General features: G+C 38.5%; 1 protein-coding gene across 1 annotated transcript in view; it reads left to right on the top strand.

Moving 5' to 3' along the window:
• The first annotated feature begins 1715 nt into the window (after positions 1-1715).
• The window catches only part of DCP2 (decapping mRNA 2), a 50510-nt gene continuing 32754 nt past the window's right edge, over positions 1716-19471 (top strand). The window contains exons 1-2 of the mRNA XM_019450492.2: positions 1716-1958; positions 18458-18609. Of these exons, the coding sequence (XP_019306037.1) occupies positions 1906-1958; positions 18458-18609 (205 nt within the window). The 5' untranslated portion in view covers positions 1716-1905. The remainder of the gene's footprint in view (positions 1959-18457; positions 18610-19471) is intronic.

Below are 19471 nucleotides of genomic sequence, written 5' to 3'. Positions count from 1 at the left end.
GACTTTGAGGAGCTAGCTCTTGTTAGAAAAACATCATTTATTACTATTTAGTAAAACATCAGTCATGAGACCCTTCAGATGTATATCAGGGGCCATAAGCCTGGAGCATGATTGCCAGCATATATCTTGTGGGGGTGGGGAGGGGTAGAGATAAAGGAAGTTTCCAAAGGAATTTTTACGTGTTTAAGGAGACTCACAGCTCCTCAAGGGGTTAGGACAATGTTAAGCCAAGATTCCCTTTCGGCCCTAGCAAAGTGTCATCATCGAGGCAGCTGAGCTCCTCGAGGAAGGTCACTCTGCCTGTTTCAAGGACTTGTCAATGGGCTGTAGGCAGTAAGGGAATTTAATTTTTCATTTGCCCTTGTTTCCCACATCACCATGGTAAGCACTTAAACCCCCCTACATCTTTTCTTAAATTATTTATTTATTTATTTTGAGAGAGCACGACGGGGAGGGGCAGAGAGAGAGGGAGACAAGGAATCTGAAGCAGGCTCCAGGCTCTGAGCTGTCAGCACAGGGCCCAACGCAGGGCTTGAACTTACAAACCCAGAGATCATGACCTGAGCCGAAGTCGGATGCTTGAGTCACTGAACTGCCCAGGCATCCCAAAGCCCCTTATATCTTGATGAGGGTGATATTAGGGCTCCAGGAAACAGAATCTATAGGTTTCTGGAGTTTAGGCTATGAATAAGATTGCCTTTTTCTTGGAGTTTACTAAGTTATCTGTAAACTTAAGGAGACTCCTGTCCTGCATGACTGTGATCTCTACCAGTCAGCCATTTGCTTTCTTTCCTTTTCCCTGTTCTTGGGCAGGCAGGAGTGTCTGAGGAATATCACGCATATCCCACCTCCAGGGTTGGGGGGTGCTCTGCTGTTAGCCTGACTTGGCCCTCAGCTTGCCCCATGCTCCCTCATCAGAATGAATTAAAGTTGTGACTGAGGGGTGCCTTTGTGTGGCTGTGAGTCTGATGTAAAAGGAGGAAGTTAAAGAATGATGAATCTAGATTTTTTTCTGCAAGATCCTAAATGGATTGGGCTCTATTAAGCAAGATGAGGAATCAGTGAGGGCTAGTAGATTGGAGTATGTGCAGGAGGTAGAATGAAGATTCCCAAGTTCAGGTTCAATCAATATTTTCTCAGATCTCACTAGGTGTCAGAGAGTAGGATAAAGTTCTGTCTGGGTCCTTTGAGGAAAGGCAGAGGTGAGCCACCACACACACACACACACACACAAAAGACAACCGGTGTTTGTAGTTAGAGGCACAGCCCTTGGCCTGGAGGCGATGGGACGACAATGAGTGTGCAGGATACTTGGTGACAGGAATTCCAAGTACACGCTTGCGCAGGATGCGCCGTTGGCGTCTGCCCTGAAGAGGTACGAGCGCCTGCTTGGTCACCAAGAGGACATTTACACCACGCCAAACCCTAGGATGTAGTCTCTGAGTCTACCAGCAAGACCTGAATCCTCTGGACTTTCTGTAGTGCAAAGGAGGCATGGTGCGCATGCGCGTAGCAACCCCAGGGCTCAATCACAGGCGGCGGGAAGTTGGTTTTCTGAGTAGCAACTGAGCAGCTTGAAGACGGATTGGAGGCGACAGACCAATAAACAAACATTTCATTGGCTTAGCTTGCTCAGCCTCCCAATTCTACAGCTTCCCATTGGACATTTCAAGCAGAGCAGGGGCGTGACTCCCGGGGCTCCGCCCCGCGCTCTGGCCCAGGCTCGGGGTTCTGGGCTGAGGGAGCGGGACGGAAGTGAGCGGGTCCCGCCCCTTCCCCCTCTCTTTGCTGGAGTCGCTGCCGCCGCCGCTGCCCGCTTTCCGGCGAGCCGGAGTCTCCGTGCCGTACCCTTGGTCCCCGGCCGCGCGGAGCCGGGATGCACTGCTCCTGCTGTGGGTTCTCATCATGGAGACCAAACGGGTGGAGATTCCCGGCAGCGTCCTGGACGATCTCTGCAGGTACCACGTCGCCCCTTGCTGCCACGGCCCCCTGAGTCCCCTACTCGTTTTCTGTCACGTTGGTCGACCCCGGAGGCCTCCGCGCCCCCTCCCCCCCCGGCCGCATCCTTGTTCTCGCTTTCCGGTCCCGCCGCTGCTCGCTTTCCCGGGTCGACCCTTCTCTCCCACGACACCACCCGGTCTTTCACCCGCAGCCTCCCGGTTTCTCACGGCCCCTCCGTCCTTCTTGCGGAGCACCGGAATTTCCTCATTTTCTTAGTTCCTAACTCTTTTGCTTTCCTGAAAGTGAAGCCGCTGCGCCAAAGTCCGGGTCTTGAGCGTTTTTCGGCTGCCTCTTCCCCCTCCCATTGTTTTTTTCTGCCTTTGACTTTTATAGAACCGCTCCCCCCGACCCCCTCCGTCTTATTCCTCAATTCTGTCGAAAGACCCCAAAGTTTTGAATCTTCGTCCCACGCCCCCGGACCTACGCAGGGAGCAGTTTCAAACTTACCCTTTCGCTCGTGTGTTCTTCCACGTCCCTGGCATTTTCTAAATTGCTCTGAAGAATTACTCCCTTGTTTATCCCCAAACTTACCGTTGGAAGGGGGAAAAAGTCTAGAGTTGCTTTTCTTTTCATTCTTCAATTTTCCTTGAAGGAGATTCTCAGCTGCAGGATTTTAACTCGTGGTATACTTTTACAAGAGAAATTTTTTTGCATTCTTCCTGTTGTTAGCTATAATTTCAGATAGCGAAAATTGTAAAATGGACTTAAAATATTTTCCCGAAGTAAAATTTTTCGTACAGTAACACCCTGGGTTGTCGCCGGCTAAGTGGATTGTGAGATAACTTAAATTACAAGTGAGTAAAAGGCTCTGATAAAAAACAAAACAAAACATCTTTTCAAGTGTGTTTACTGTATTTATGTCTAGAATTCTGACTTTGAATAGTTGTGTCACATTCACGCTTTTTCTTCTTCTTTTTTTTTTTTAAATGGGAAAGAAAGAACACACTTGTGGAGGTACTGTTGTGTGCCAGGCACTGGGTGCTCCTTTCTCATATATCATTTTATTTAATCCTGGAAACAATTCTGGTAGGTGCAGTTCTTTACATTTTCATCTGACAAACAGACTTGGTTTGTAATCTACACAAGGTCACGTTTCTTGTAATTCAGAAAATCAGGATTTGAAACCTAGGTCTTTTTCTCTACAATCAATGCCTGTACTTTTTCTCCTATGCCAGGTAGGCCTTACAGAAAATCAAGTCTAACATTTTAAACCTCACAAAAGTACACGTAGATAAGTAAATAGACTAATTTTGCAACTAATAAGAATGTCACTGTACTTCTTTGGTGATGATATGATTATAATTTTTGGAATATGATCGCTTCAAATGAACCACTTAAAATGTGCTTATTTTCTTTTTTTTTTTTTTTTTCTTTTTTAACGTTTTATTTATTTTTGAGACAGAGAGAGACAGAGCATGAACGGGGGAGGGGCAGAGAGACAGGGAGACACAGAATCCGAAACAGGCTGCAGGCTGTGAGCCATCAGCCCAGAGCCCGACGCGGGGCTCGAACTCACGGACCGCGAGATCGTGACCTGAGCCGAAGCCGGACGTTTAACCGACTGAGCCACCCAGGCGCCCCTAAATGTGCTTATTTTCTATGATCCCAAATTTCATAAGAAAAAAAGAGATTTGAGGGGCGCCTGGGTGGCTCAGGTCATGATCTCTTGGTTCATGGATTTGAGCCCCATGTCAGGCTCTGTGCTGACAACTCAGAGCCTGGAGTCTGCTTCAGATTCTCTGTTTCCCTCTCTCCCTTCTTCCCCCACTCATGGTCTCTTTCTCAAAAATAAATAGACATTAAAAAAATTAAAAATATTTGATGTATATGTGTGTGGATAAATGGACGAACATGTACAAGAAGTGAGAGTATGATTTTTCTTGTTGTTTCCAAGATTTTTTAAAAGGATGTGTGTTTTCTAGTTAGAAAAAAAAGTAAAATGAGTACGTATTTGAAAAGGTGAGCAAGAATTATGTACGGATTAATAGGGATACACATTAAAAAAAAAGATGGGTAATCTTATACATTTTAGAGGCATCTAATAAAGTAATCTTTCTACTAGTATGGGTTTATTTTGGGTACTACGGAGGATTAAATATAATAACATAATTGTTGTGTTTTGTAAACAATACGTTAAACATCTGATGAATGTTAAAGATTCTTACTAGGTTTTCCAGTGAGTGTATTTAAGCAATTTTATACAGATTTTTTGGAATAGAGTAACTTTTTTTTTTCTTCCAAGAAATGAGAGTAACTTTTTTGCAATTACTGTGTTTTGGTTATATAAATGAGGATTGTATGTTTAAAAACTAGGGCTAACTACCTGACAAACTAATAAACCAAATAACCATTTCTTAAAACTTTGAGTTTTAAAATAATGACATTTTAATGTTAATATTTTAATGTTTTTGTTGATTAAAGATGTTTAATGTTAACAATTCAGGTTTTTTTGATTTGGCACAAGAAGTGCCAGACACAAGAAGTCTGGGAAAATCAATCAAATTGATAACACTGGTTATTTCTAGGTAGAATGAAATTAGAAGAGAGGAAGGAAAGACTGTTGTCTAAATGTTCTAGTGAACATTCTAGTAAACGTGTATGTAAAAAGTAGATCTGCCCCATTTTATGGTGACATTTGCCTCTGTTGCACCATTAAAAGTGCATTTGACATTAAAAGTCAAAGAATTTTTCAATACCATTTAAATTAGCTTACTAAAGGCTTGAAAAGCATGTTTTTCAAGTAAAAACTGAAATCTACAGCTTAAGTTGTTTCTGTTTTAAAGAAATGCTTGGAGTTTTTTTAGAGCCCCTTTAAGAATTAAATGGTGAGGCCACTCCAGTGTTAAAAGGAGAAAGGTATTTTCTGGCAACTAATGTTGCTGCTATTTTGGTGATTGTGTAAGCTAATCAAATACTTCATGCTCATCTTCAGCTTGCCATTTTAGTGTTCAATTCTACTGCAACAGTTTTGTACTAATTGTAGTTCTGCTGATGTTCCATTTGTAGGAAAATTGAAAAGATGACATTTTGTGAAGTCCCATAATTATTGTGGAAAGCACTTTATTTCAGCTTTTACTATATATTGTAGTATACTGTATACTAGGTATATATAACATATTTTTATTTTATTTTTATTTTACTTTATTATTTTTTTAGTAATCTCTACACCCACATGTAGAACTCATGACCCCAAGATCAAGAGTCACATGCTCCTCCCACTGAGCCAGCCAGGTGCCCCTGCACACACTTTTAAATCTTTAAAACAGGAAAACCATGTACAGGATGAAATTATCAAAGTGTAATTTTCATGTATTAAAGTTTCCTTTGTCTTACAAAGTTTCTTTTTAAGAAAAAATAATTTATTTTGAGAGAGAACCAGTTGGGGAGAGCGAGAATCCCAAGCAGGCATTGCACTGTCAGCACGTGACCGATGCTGGGCTCACGCCTACAAACCATGAGATCGTGACCTGAGCAGGATTGAGAGTTGGACGCTTAACCCACTGAGCCACCCAGGTGCCCCTAAAGTTTCTTAAAGAAGCTAGCTTTTAGCTATTAAAAAGATGTGCTCATGAGTAAGGTTAAAAAAAAAAAAATCGAAGAGTACAGGTGAAGTTATGAAAGAAATGCAACAGCCTCCTTCCCGCCCCTTTTTATCTCACTTCTGCTCCCTGGGTTTTTACCTGTTTTGTGGTAAATTCTTCTGATAGATACTTCAGTATTTTAAAATATACTTGCACCAGTTTGTTTTATCAACATCGTATGTTAAATTGAGGATTTAGTGCACCTTGTTAGATATCAGGTGATAAGGGTTGAGAGCATCACACAATATTTACATTCCATTTTGTAACCTTGCGAGGGCTGTTACACGTTTTACTGTTGGTTGATTGCAAAAGCTGAACAAGAATAATAGCATTTGTTATATGGAATTGCTATGTACGTATTTTTCACAGTAGAGGCAGGTTTACAATGGCTAGGATTTTGTTTTTTTCCCTCTAGCCATAGTCAGGATCCTTTTGTAAGGGTGTTGAAAGGGAATGCCAGAATGAATTCTCCTTTCTTACATCCTACTAATTGGTCAAAGTGCTGCCTTTCACAGTTTTGTCTTTTGGAGAAAGAAGCATGTGCTTTCTTCATAATTCTCTCATTTCTGGCTATTCCTTATTTATTTGTTTATTTAAGATTTTATTTTTGAGTAATCTCTACACCCAACTTATAAATGGGTCTTGAATTTATAATCCCTAGATCAGGAGTCACACGCTGCACTGACTGAACCAGGCAGGTGCCCTTCTGGCATTTCTTGAAGTCCTTCTTTTTTCTTTTTGATTGTCTTTTTATTCTACTTTCGGCTTTTTGCTTCATACTTGGATTATGATTCTCTTGTACATTTTCCTTTCTTCCCCAGCACAACCAGAATAGCTTCCTCCTCTCCATTCTTGTCTGCTCCTTTATTATAGCCTCGGTCTTACCCTCAGTCATACTGTCTATTCTACAAAATTGTTTTTTCCTGGAGAGTGCCCTCTTGGAGACCTCCACCCTTCTAGCCCAATCTAAACTCGTTGTTCCCTAGATTTGCCAAACTACTGGCCTACTAGAATTCCTTTCAAGGCTCTCCCAGGTTGCATTTATTATCTCTTAAATTTCATGTTTTATGCTTCCTTGGTTGTCATTCTTATTTTGCTGGTGCACATTCAAAAGTAATTTCCTTTGAGAGGGTCATTAGGAAGTAAACTTCTGAGTCCTTATAGGACTAAAATGCCTGTTTCTCTTCTCACACGTATGCTCCCAGGTGGTCCGGGGTCCACACTTTGAGTACCTAGGTTGTAGGAGATAACTTCAACTTCCGGGCCTTTTTTTTTTTTTTTTAAAGTAGGCTTCACACCCAGGGTGGAGCCCAGTGTGTGGCCTGAACTCATGACCTTGAGATTGAGACCTGAGCTAAGGTCAAGAGTCTGACCCTTAACTGACTGAGCCACTTAGGTGCCTCCAGGGCCAGTTTTTTAATACATGGTTTTCTTTGTCATGCGCCAGATTTTCCTTAGATGTTGGCTGATTTTTGTTGCTGTTTCATATTTAAGATGAGGGTATATAGGAGCTTATTTATTGACAGGCTTCTCTTTTATGTGAGTAGATAGGGTGCTAGCTCTTACATTGGGGATCCTTAAACCAGTGTGTGGGAGTTTTGCTTTGGGTTGCCATCGCCCAAACCTATCTGCTAAAGTTAGGAAAGAGCTTTGGGTATTCTTCCCCCTTCCCCCGCTCTTTTGTAGGAGAAACTCCTGACTCCTTTAAAGGAGTGAAAGAAGAGTAGACATTCTTCTATTACATAAGTAGACCTTGCTGTTCCCTTCTCCCTTTTTAAAAATTGAAGTATATGACATAAGGTTACATTAGTTTCAAATGTACAACGTAAGTGATTTGGCAGCTCTGTTATGCTATGCTCCCAAGTCTAGCCGCCATCTGTCACCATACAATGCTGTTAAAATACCATTGACCATATTTCCTATGCCATACCTTTTGTCTCTGTGATTGACTCTTTCTAAATCGGAGGCATGTATCTCCCACTCCTTTCACCCATTTTGCCCATCCCTGTAATCCCCTCTCCTCTGACAAGCATCAGTTTATTCTCTGTATTTATGGGTCTGTTTCAGTTTTGTTTGCTTACTTGTTTTGTTTGTTTGTTTTTAGATACCAGACATGAGTGAATATTCGGTATGTGTCTTTCTCTGACTTATTTCACTTGGTGTATGTAATACTCTCTAGGTGCATCCATGTTTTCGCAAATGGCAAGTTCTCATTCTTTTTTATGGCTCAGTGATACTCCACTGTGTATATATGCATATATATGTATCTCTCTCTCTCTCTCTCTCTCTCTCTCTCTCTCTATGTATCTTTATCTATTCATTTATTGATGGACACTTAGGTTGCTTCTGTATCTTGGCTATTGTAAATAATGCTGCAATAAACATAGGGGTGCGTATATCTTCTTGAATTAGTGTTTTTGTTTTCTTTCGGTTAATACCCAGTAGTGGAATTAACAGATCATATCGTATTTCTGTTTTTTAATTTTTTGAGAACTCTTGATATTGTTTTCCACAGTGGCTGCACCAATGTAAATTCTCACCAACAATCACGTGGGTTTCTTTTTCTCCTTGCCAACAGTTGTTATTTCTTATCCTTTGGTTGTGGCCATTGTGAGATCTCATACTATCTCAGGTATGAGATGATATCTCATGGTTTTGATTTGCATTTCCCTGGTAATTAGTGATGTTGAGCATCTTTTCATGTGTCTCTTTGCCATCTGTATGTCTATGGAAAAATACCTATTCAAGTCCTCTGCTGTTTTTAATTGGATTATTTGTTTTTTGATGTTGTGTAAGTTCTTTATATATTTTGGCTATTCACCCTTTATTGGATATATCATTTGGGAATATCTTCTTCCATTTAATACGTTGCATTGTTGTTTTGTTGATGGTTTCCTTTGCTGTGCTAAAGCTTTTTATTTTGGTGTAGTCCCAATGGTTTATTTTTTGCTTCTGTTTTCTTTCCTGAACAGACATACCCAGAAAAATGTTGCTAAGTTGGATGTCAAAGAAATTACTGCCTATGTTTTCTTCCGGGAGTTTTATGGTTCATGTTTTACATTTAGATCTTTAGTCCATTTTGAGTTTATTTTTGTGTGTGGTGTTAGAAAGTGGTCCAGTTTCATTCTTTTGCAATTGGATGTCCAGTTTTATCTGCACCATTTATTGAAGAGACGATCTTTTCCCCGTATGTGTTCTTGGATCCTTTGTTGTAGATTAATTGGCCACAGAAACGTGGGTTTATTTCTGGGCTCTCTGTTCCATTGATCTGCATGTGTATTTTTGTGTAGTACCATAGTGCGAGTGGGGGAGAGGGACAGAGGAGAGAGAGAATTCCACTCAGTGTGGAGCCCATAACCCTGGGATCATGACGTGAACTGAAATCACGAGTAAGATTCTCAACCAAATGAGCCACCCAGACACCCCAGTCCTGTACTATTTTGATTATAGCTTTGTGGTATATCTTGAAATCTGGGATTGTGATACCTCTGTCTGTATTCTTTATCAAGAAAGCTTTGGCTATTTGGGGTCTTTCGTAGTTCCATACAAATGTTAGAATTATTTGTTCTACTTCTGTGAAAAATGCTATTGGTATTTTGGTAGGAGTTGCATTAAATCTGTAGATTGCTTTGGGTAGTATGGACATTTTAACAATATTCTTATAATCCATGAGCATGGAATGTCTTTCCATTTGTGTTGTCTTCAATTTTTTTCATCAGTGTTTTATAGTTTTCAGATTATAGGTCTTTTACCTCCTTGGTTAAGTTTATTCCTAGATAATTTATTCTTTTTTGGTGCAGTTGTAAATGAGCTTGTTTTGTTATTCTACTTCATTATTGGTGTATAGAAATGCCATAGATTACTGTATATTAGTTTTGTATCCTGTAACTTTGCTGAATTCATTCATTATTTCTAATAGTCTTTTTTTGTGTGGAATTTTTAGTTTTTTGTGTATAGTATCGTATCTGCACACAGTGACAGTTTTACTTCTTTCTTAGCAATTTTGATGCCTTTTTATTTCTTTTTCTTATCTGCTGCAGCTAAGCCTTTCAGTACTGTGTTGAGTAAGTGGCAAGAATGGGTATATCCTTGTCTTGTGTGCCTGATACTAGAAGAAAAGCTGTCAGTTTTTCACCATTGAGTATGATGTTAGCTGTGGGTTTGTTATATGTGGTCTTTATTATGTTGAGGTATGCTTCTTCTAAACCCACTATTTTGAGATTTTTTTTTTTTTAATTTTTAATGTTTATTTTTGAGAGAGAGAGAGAGACAGAGTGTGAGCAGGGGAGGAGCAGAGAGAGAGGGAGACACAGAATCTGAAGCAAGCTTCAGGCTCTGAACTGTCAGCACAGAGCCCAACATGGGGCTCGAACTTACGAACCACGAGATTATAACCTGAGCCGAAGTTGGTCGCTTAACCAACTGAGCCACCCAGGTGCTCCTGTTTTGAGAGTTTTTATCATGATCGGATGTTGAATTTTGCCAATTCCTTTTTTTGTATCTGTTGAGATGCTCATATGATTTTTATTCTTCATTACATTAATGCAGTGTATCTTGATTGATTTGTGTATATTGACCCATCTTAGCATCCCAGGAATAAGTCTCAATTGATAGTAGTGACTGATCCTTTTAACATATTGTTGCATGCAGTTTGCTCATGTTTTGTTGAGGTTTTTTACATCAGTGTTTATCAGGGATATTGGCCTGTAGTTTTCTTCTTTCGTAGTGTCTTTGTCTAGTTTTGGTATCAGTGTAATGCTGGCCTTGGAGAATGTACTTGGAAGTTTTGTTTCCTGTTGTACTTTTTGGAATGGTTTGAGGCGAATAGGTATTAACTCTTTAAATGTTTGGTGGCATTCACTTGTGAATACATCTGGTCCTGGACTTTTGCTTGTTGGGAGTTTTTTTGATTACTGATTCAGTTTTGTTACTAGGAATCAAGTCTATTCAGATTTTCTGTTTCTTCCTGATTCACTTTTAGAAAAATGTGTGTTTCTAGGAATTTATCCATTTCTTCTAGGTTGTCCAATTTGTTGGCATATAATTTTTTATAGTAGTCTCTTATAACCATTTGTATTTCTGTGGTGTCCATTTTTCTCTTTCGTTTCTGATTTATTTTACTTGGGTCTTTTTTCTTTTTCTCTTGATGAGTCTAGCTAAAGGTTTATCATTGTTTATCTTTTCAAAGAACCAGCTCTTGGTTTCATTGATCTTTTCTGTGTTTTTTTTTTTTTTAGGTTCTATATCATTTATTACTGCTCTGATCTTTATTATTTCCTTTTTTCTACTAACTTTGGCCTGTTCTTTTTTTAGTTTCTTTAGGTGTAAGATTGTTTGAGATTTTTCTTGTTTCTTAAGGCAGACCTGTATTGCTATAAATTTCCTTCTTACAGCTGTTTTTGCTGCATCTCAAAGATTTTGGACTGTTGTGTTTCACTGTCATTGGCCTCCATGTATTTTTTTTATTTCCTCTTTAATTTCATTTGGTTGTTTAGTAGCATGTTGTTTAGTTCCCATGTGTTTTTCTTTTTTTTTTCTTGTAATTGAGTTCTAGTTTTATACTGTTGTGGTTGGAAAAGATGCATGATATGATGTCAGTCTTCTTAAATTTACTGACACTTGTTTTGTAGCCTAATGTGTGATCCATCCCAGGGAATGTTTCATGTGTACTTGAAAAGAATGTGTATTCTGTTGTTTTAGTATGGAATATTCTGTATATATCTGTTAAGTCCATTTGGTGTAACGTGTCAAAGACATGTTTCCTTACTTATTTTCTTTGTCTGGATGATCTATCAGTTGATGTTAAAGTGGGGTGTTCAGGTCCCCTGCTATTATTGTATTACTGTCAGTTTCTTTCTCTATGTCTGTTAATAATTGTTTTATGTATTTAGGTGCTTCAGGGTCGGGTACATAGATATTTACAATTGCATATCCTCTTTTTTGTATTGATCGTTTTATCATTAAGTAATTCCCTTTGTCTCTTTGTTTTGAGATCTGTTTTGTTTAATGTAAGTATTGCTGCTCTGGTGTTTTGTTGTTCTTGTTTTTGTTTGTTTCTTTTTTTCTTTTTGCTGCTTCCATCTGCATGGAATATCTTTTTCCATCTCACCACTCAGTCTGTATGTGTCTTTAAGGTCTGAAGTGAATCTTTTCTAAACGGCCTATTGCTGGGTCTTGTTTTTTGTCCATTCTGTCACCCTGTGTCTTTTGTTTGAAGCATTTAGACCATTTACATTTAAAGTAATTGTCAATAGGTGTATACTTATGCCATGATGTTACTTGTTTTCTGGTTATGTAGTTCTTGTCTGTTCCTTTCTTCTTTTGCTCTTGTATTGATGAGTTTCTTTGCTGCTAGACTTGGTTTGCTTTTTTATTTTTTGTGTATCTATTATAGGTTTTTGGTTTGAAGTTACCGTGAGATTAGTATATAACATCTTAAATATGTAGCAGTCTATATTAAGTTGATGGTCACTTAAATTTGAACACATTCTAAAAGAATTTCATTTTTACCATCCCTCCATGTTTTATGTATATGTTGTCATATTTTACATCTTTTTGTGAGTCACCTTAACTAATTGTTTAGATATAACTGATTTGACTATTTCTTTCATTTAACTTTCACATTAGCTTTATAATTGCTTACTACCCTTATTGTATATTAGCTTTTATTCATGAATTTTTTTCCATTCATAATTTTCTTTTAATTATAGCTTTTTCTTTCCCACTTAATGAAGTCCCTTTAATGTTCCTTAAGGCTGGTTTAGTGGTGATGAACTCCTTTCACTTTTGTGTGGGTAACTGTTTATCTCCTCTTCAATTCTGAATAGTAATCTTGCTGGGTAGATCATTCTTTGCAGTTCTTTCCTTTCAGCATTTTGAATATATCATGCCACTCATTTCTGGCCTGCAAAATTTTTGCTGGAAAATTAGCTGATAGATTTGTGGGATATTCCTTGTACATGACTATTTGCCTCTTTCTTTTTGCTTTTAAAACTTTTAAAATTTTAGTCTTTGACATTTTAATTATTATGTGTCATGGTATAGAACTCTTTGGGTTCATCTTTCTCTCCTTTTGGGACTCCTTCTAATACAAATGTTTGTTTGCTTGATGTTATCCAAGAGATCTCATAACCTATCCTGTATTTCTTCTTTTTTTACTGTCCAGCTTGGGTACTTTCCATTACCCTATTTTTCAGATTGCTGCTCCTACATCTTCTAATTTTTTTAAGCTTATTTATTTTGAGAGAGAATGTGCATGTGGGAGCAAGCAGGGAAGGGGCAGAGAGAGAGTGAGAGAGAGAAAATCCAAGCAGGCTCTGTACCCGTGGGATTCTTTACTTGAGGCTTTAACCCATGAACCGTGAGGTCATGACCTCAGCCGAAATCAAGAGTTGGATATTTAACCCTCTGAGCCACCCAGGTGCCCCTTCTAATGATTTTTGTTTTTTTAAACACTCAGGCCTTTTTTTTTTTTTTTTTTTTTTTTTTTTTTAGAGAGAGAGAGAGAGTGGGAAGGAGAGGGGCAGAGGGAGAGAGAAAGAGAATCTTAAGCAGGCTTCATAGCTTCACACTCTGTGGGATGCCCTGGCGTGTTTCTCCTTTTTCTTTTAAAGTCCTACTTCTTAACTCCCTTTTCCAGTTGACCTTTCTTCACTTGGGGCTTTTCTGGGTTGGGATGGGAATGAAATTGGATTTCTTTGTGCTATGCACTTTTTGCCACATTTTAGATTGTGGTTAGTGTCTAGAAACTTTACTAGAAATGAAAATTTCTATTTAAAGATAGTAGGTTGTACATAGACATCTACTTCACTAAAAGAGTAAAGTTTAAAAATTCTTAAGTACATAAAACCACAAGAAAAGGAAGAATGGGTGAAAGGATGAGCAACAAAATTTCGGAACTATAAAGGAAAAAGGAATACTGTATATGACTTAGTAGATCTAATAGACCTGAATGAGAGTGCTGTAATAGTGTCAATCTATTCTAAAATAAGAATATTGAAAAATGGAAGAAGTGAATTTATATATCCTGTGTACATGTATATACACATATATATATCCTGAAAGCCCTCAGCCTTCTTCTGTTCCGCTCCTAGAATGTGGCAGCTTGTCCTTTACTCTCCCAAGTCTGACATTGGAAGATTCTTTAGGTGATTTGACTAGCTCGTGAAGAAAGACTTGATGACACTGACATTGTTTCCCCAATTAAATGGCTCAGCCTGATCACTTACCTTAAATGACGCCTTATAGTTTGATAAGCCTTCTAAATAGCTTTGTGGCCTTTCACTTAAATATGGATATCTGAAATAGGCTTCTTAACATTAAAAGGTAGAGTTTAAAGCTCAAAGAAAGGAAAAGCAACTGGGAGCAAGCAAACTATGCAGATAGAAGAAAATTTAAACTATATTGATCTCCTTAGAGAGGTAGATTTTTACAATCATGGAATAACAGGATAATCTATAAAAGCATAATTTAAACAGATAGCATTTGGAAATTAAAAATATGAGAGCAGAAACAATCTTAATAGATGGTTTGCAAGATACAGTTAATAATGTTTCTCAGAAGGTTGGGGTGGGGGGCAGAGGAGGAATCAGAGGTAGGAAATATCAGAGGAGAGTAAAGAATCGTGAGGATCAGTTCATGAGGTCCTTCAGCACTGAGGGATGTGAATTTCCAAAGAAGCAAGGTCCATTGATTGGCCAGTGCAGTAGATGAAAAATAGACAGCTGGGAAATTTCATAATACTGGGGACAGAAGGAAGAACCTAGAAGCTTCCAGACTGGAAAAAAAATACATCAGACAAATCTGAAATGCTTTGTCTTCTCACCATCAAAATTGGAGGCAGGTGGGAGACAGCACTGTCTTCAAAATGATTTCCAGCCTAGAATTCTTAATCCAGCCTGTCAGCTCTGAGGATAACCATATTTTCAGATGTACAGTACCTTGCATCCTTCCTTCAGAAGGTTTGGGAGGGTATACTTCATGAAAAGAATAAAGAAAATTAAGGAGGAAGACAGGATATAGGAATCCTGGACTCTGTAGGATAGAGGCATGGGGAACCATAGGATGCTAGTAAGAGGACAGTGTAGTATGATAGATGTGTATCAGCTGTAGATGATAAGCAGCCGATTGGAACAGATGAGAGGGCTCAACGATAGTCTTGGAGATGAAACTGATGTGTCTGAATTAACATTTGAGAAAAAAATTTAGGAAACTAGTGGAAGGTTGAATTAGTGATAGGGATGATATAGGGAAAATGAAGCAAATGCAATGATAAGACATTAATTATGGGAAGAACAAAGGATTGTGCAGGAAAGAAAAAGTAATCCTAGCTTACCACATGGCTTAATTGTGAATTGCATTTACAGAATCATAATAATGTAAAGACTGAGTGCTCATCTAACTCTGGTTATCACTGGGAATGATTTTCCCCCCTTCAGGGGACATTTGCATTACCTGGAAATCTTTTTAGCTGTTACATCTTGGTGGGGAGTGCTAATGAGTAGAGGCTAGGGATGTGCTGAACATCATGCAGTGCACAGGAAAGTTCTTCTCAACCTAGACTTCTCTTCTTCAAAATGTCAGTAGTGCTGAAGTTGACATCCTAACCAAAATTGTGATACAGTTTTGTTGGGTGGATGGAGAGATGAGAAGGGTATGTAGAATGGGAGTGGGAATGGAGTTAATTCCATAATGGGAAGTCAGTAGAAAATGCCCCAAACTGAGAAAATAATAAATGTCTAGAGTGTTTTAGGGATGTGTTAAGTTAAATAAATCAGATACAAAATTAGTTTTTTGCAGTGCTGTTTATCCTGTTTTACCACCCAGTGGTCATTCTTAGATGTGGGCAGTGGTCTGATATAGTTCAGTTCACAAAGTTGGTGGTTTGCTCTTCGTAGTCTAATCCAAGCTTGTGCAGTTTGGGATTGAGCCTCAGTTTGTAAACAATTTCCTGGGGCCATTTTCCTGAGCTGCTTCTCTTTAGCTATTTCCCTGATACTTATTGGCTCTTTAGGTCTACACTTTTGGTCCTTTAGTCAGAAGCCACTGTGGCATACACTTCATGTGTCGCTGCTCACGTCTGAGACCAAGTGGCTGAAGGTTAGAAGAAAAAAAACCAGTGAACATTAGCCCTACTCTGCTGGGAGCACATAGCTCTTGCGATTCAAGAGAAAGTTTCCTGTCCCTTAGAGTTTTAGCCTCTGTGGGTCTCTGTTACACACACTATTGCTGCCACCTCTAACCATGATGGCATTGCTTGTGGGCTGGGGCATGGGAGAATGGAGAAAAGAAAAGGAAAACCCTACTCTCTGCAAGAGTTAGACTCCTCTCTTGACCCTTGAGGCTTGACCCTAGAGGGCTTCTGGGGCTCTCTCTTTCCCAGCTGGTGCTCACTTCTAACCCCCAGTCCGGCCAGGCGACACTAGAGGGTGGAAAAATGGTAAATTCACTTCAGATATTGTCCTCCCCAGTCTTCCTGCTACTGTTTACTTTTTACAGTTTTCAAGTAGCTGCTGTATGCTTTTTTTGTCCAGGTTTGATAGTGACATTTTATGGGAGGGACAGAGTGTGCTTGTTCCATCTAACCAGAATAGGACCTACGTAAGCATTTAAAAGATAAATCGTAACTATCAGTATGTCATTCTCAATGTATATGTCAAACAGTTTGCTAGACTATAGGAATAAAAACAGGGAAAGATAGGGTACATTATCTCAGTGAACTACTTTAGAGGAGTTTGTGGACATTGATAGTAAACGCCAGATAATTGTAAAGGAGTTGGGAGTCTCAGAGATTATATAAATCTGTTCAGAGGAGTCTGGTGTATCTACATAAGAGGGGTAATGTTTGTAAGTCATGAAGGATGAATTAGGAGTTTGCTAGGTGGACAAGGGAAAGGAAGTAGGTACAGTATATAGATGACAATTTAAGACATTTCTAAGAATTTGGTATCCCTGGGTATAAAGAGCCCCTTAAAGTAATCCAAGAGGTTATGCAGGTGGGTACGAACCAGATCTTGAATGCCATCTAGAAGAGTTTGGATTTTTTAATTTTAGATAATGCCACCGGGATTGCATGTTACACATTTTGTTCCTGGTGTATGTGCAGTTTAAGCTCCTTTTCCCCATAGTTTTTCTGTATTGAAATATAGGTTAATTGTACCTACATTCATCTTACCATTTACTTATTTATTCCCTTATTGGAATGTTACATTATTTTTATAATTTAAAAGCATGTTTTTTGAACATGAACAAAAAAGGTTGATTTGAACCTTGGAAACAAGCAAAAATATTTGCTAGTGAATAGTGTGAGTGATCAAACTGTCAATAACTAATTCTTAATTTTTAAAAATAACTTAAAAACCTTTGGATTTCGGGGTGCCTGGGTGGCTCAGTTGGTTAAGTGTCTCACTTTTGCTCAGGTCATGATCTCATGGTCCATGGGTTCAAGCCCCACATCAGGCTCTGTGCTGACAGCTTGGACCTGGAGCCTGCTTCAGATTCTCTGTCTGCCTCTCTCTCTCTCCCCACTCACGTTCTGTCTCTCTCTCTCTCAAAAATAAATAAATATTAAAAAATTTAGGGGCGCCTGGGTGGCTTGGTCGGTTAAGCGTCCGACTTTGGCTCGGGTCATGATCTCACGGTCCGTGAGTTCGAGACCCGCGTTGGGCTCTGTGCTGGCAGCTCAGAGCCTGGAGCCTGTTTCAGATTCTGTGTCTCCCTCTCTCTCTCTGCCCCTCCCCTGTTCATGCTCTGTCTCTCTCTGTCTCAAAAATAAATAAACGTTAAAAAAATAAAATAAAAAAATAAATTTAAAACAACCAATGGATTTCTTTTGTGTAGTTCAATCTGTCTCTCCAAGGCATTTCCAAAAAATTCTATGCAGTGGAAGAAGTAATGGGTGGTTGCTTAAGGAGTGCTGTGAATCCCATTCACTTAGATTTTTAAATTCTGACATCTTAACAGAAAGAGGGGTTTATTGTCTCAGTCACATGTATATGTAATATAGTGTATATTTATGCTGTATATATAAAATATGTCCCCACCTTCCTTCAAATGCACTTGGAAAAGATAATTTAGGATTTTAAAAAGTGAGTATACTTTAAAAAGTTATTTTAAACGTACGTTTTAAGAGGTATTTTGAGCTCCAGTTCTGCAGATGGGGGTCTTTGAGAAGTGTAGTCTGTTAATTAAACAAGAGTTGATTTCTTGTCGCTTTGTAATACTTTAAACAAGAAGATTAAGCAGCTAACATCTTACCTATTTGAATGAATGAATATATTTGTACATTATATGCTGTGGCACCTGGGTGGCTCAGTCGGTTAGGCATCTGACTCTTGATTTCAGGATTGTGGTTATGATCGCAGGATTGTAGGATCAAGCCCTATGTCAGGCTCTGTGCTGTCAGTGTGGAGCCTGCTTGGGACTCTCTCTCCCTCTCCTTTGTCCCTCCCCTGCTTGCATGCACGCTCTCGCTCTCTCAGGCTCGCTCGCTCTCTCTCTCAGCAAAAAAAAAACAATGCTTTTTTTTTTTTTTTTAAATGTTACCAGTCATGGGAGGAAATCCTAGTGAACGTCGTTTCCTTGCTCCCTTTATTTTGTTAACAAAGGGTAAATGGCCTTTTAAAAAAACTCTATTATGAATGAGATAACTGTGAAAAACTATTTTTTCAGGCTTCTCTTCCTTGTGCAGCATTGGTGGTAGAGTGGTGAGCATAGCTGCCTTCCATCCAGACTCCTCTTCCCTACAGTAATGCTTCCAAATTTTCCTTCCTTGATCAGCACTTGGTCCCTTTTTTATGTTGGTGGTTAAAGCAGTTCAGTAGGTTAAATTCGTTACGGTTTGTAAATGTAATTTTAATGTTTTTTGTTTTTGACAGCCGATTTATTTTGCATATTCCCAGCGAGGAAAGAGACAATGCTATCCGAGTGTGTTTTCAGATTGAACTTGCCCATTGGTTTTACTTGGATTTCTACATGCAGAACACACCAGGATTACCTCAGTGTGGGATAAGAGACTTTGCTAAAGCTGATATCCTTTTTTTTACTATAATGACTGTATTTCATTATTGCTAATAAAATATTTTAGTACAGATTTCCTTTTGCTTGTCTTTGAGATTTAAAACTTACTAGATAACTATACTTGGTTTCTAAAAATTGTCAATATAAATAGTAGACACAATTTAATAGTATATTCATTTTTATCTAGAGGACCCTTTGAAATAATGCAGTGATTGTTAGAATTAAATTTGATTTTCTCTTTCAGAAATAACTACCCTGTTTCTAGAACTGACCTCTTTTTTTACTTTGTTCTTGCTGTTCCATTTAACTAGATGATCTTTAATCAAATCACTACCTTTTGGGGATAGAAATTGTTAAATAATTATTGAATATTTAATATGTTAAAAGCAATGATTTTAGTTTTGTGGCAAATACAAAGAAGTTCTTGCTTTCAAAGTTTTTTTTTTTTTCCCATTTACAAATAAGATAGAAGCTTGTCAGTTTATTAGTTATAAAAGATATGAAAATTTAAGATTATAAAAAAAGCTGTTAGAAGGCACAAAAACTGGTGAATTGTTAATGGTCCCAATATTAAATGTGTTTAGAATTCAGAGATTTTTTAGGCAAAGCTATATTTGTAAGGGAATGTAGGATTTTATAAAGAGATAGGAGTGGGTAGTATGTTCCAGGTAAAGAAAAGGATTGAGCAAAATTGGAGAGTTGGAAAGAATAAGGGATACCATAGGAAGTAAATTAGTATATATTGAACAGACAATTCTTATGGGAAGATAGTAGGGAATAGGGATGGGAGGTATGTAGGGGGGATTTGTGGGTTCTTAGATCTTGAGCCAAAGTGGTTTTTATTCTGTAGGTCATTGTTTTTAACTGTAAAT

Source organism: Panthera pardus, unplaced genomic scaffold, assembly GCF_024362965.1.
Source record: "Panthera pardus isolate Hobbes unplaced genomic scaffold, ASM2436296v1 HiC_scaffold_2, whole genome shotgun sequence".
NCBI classification, from domain to species: Eukaryota; Metazoa; Chordata; class Mammalia; order Carnivora; family Felidae; genus Panthera; species Panthera pardus.
This window is presented reverse-complemented; position numbering and strand designations above follow the sequence as displayed.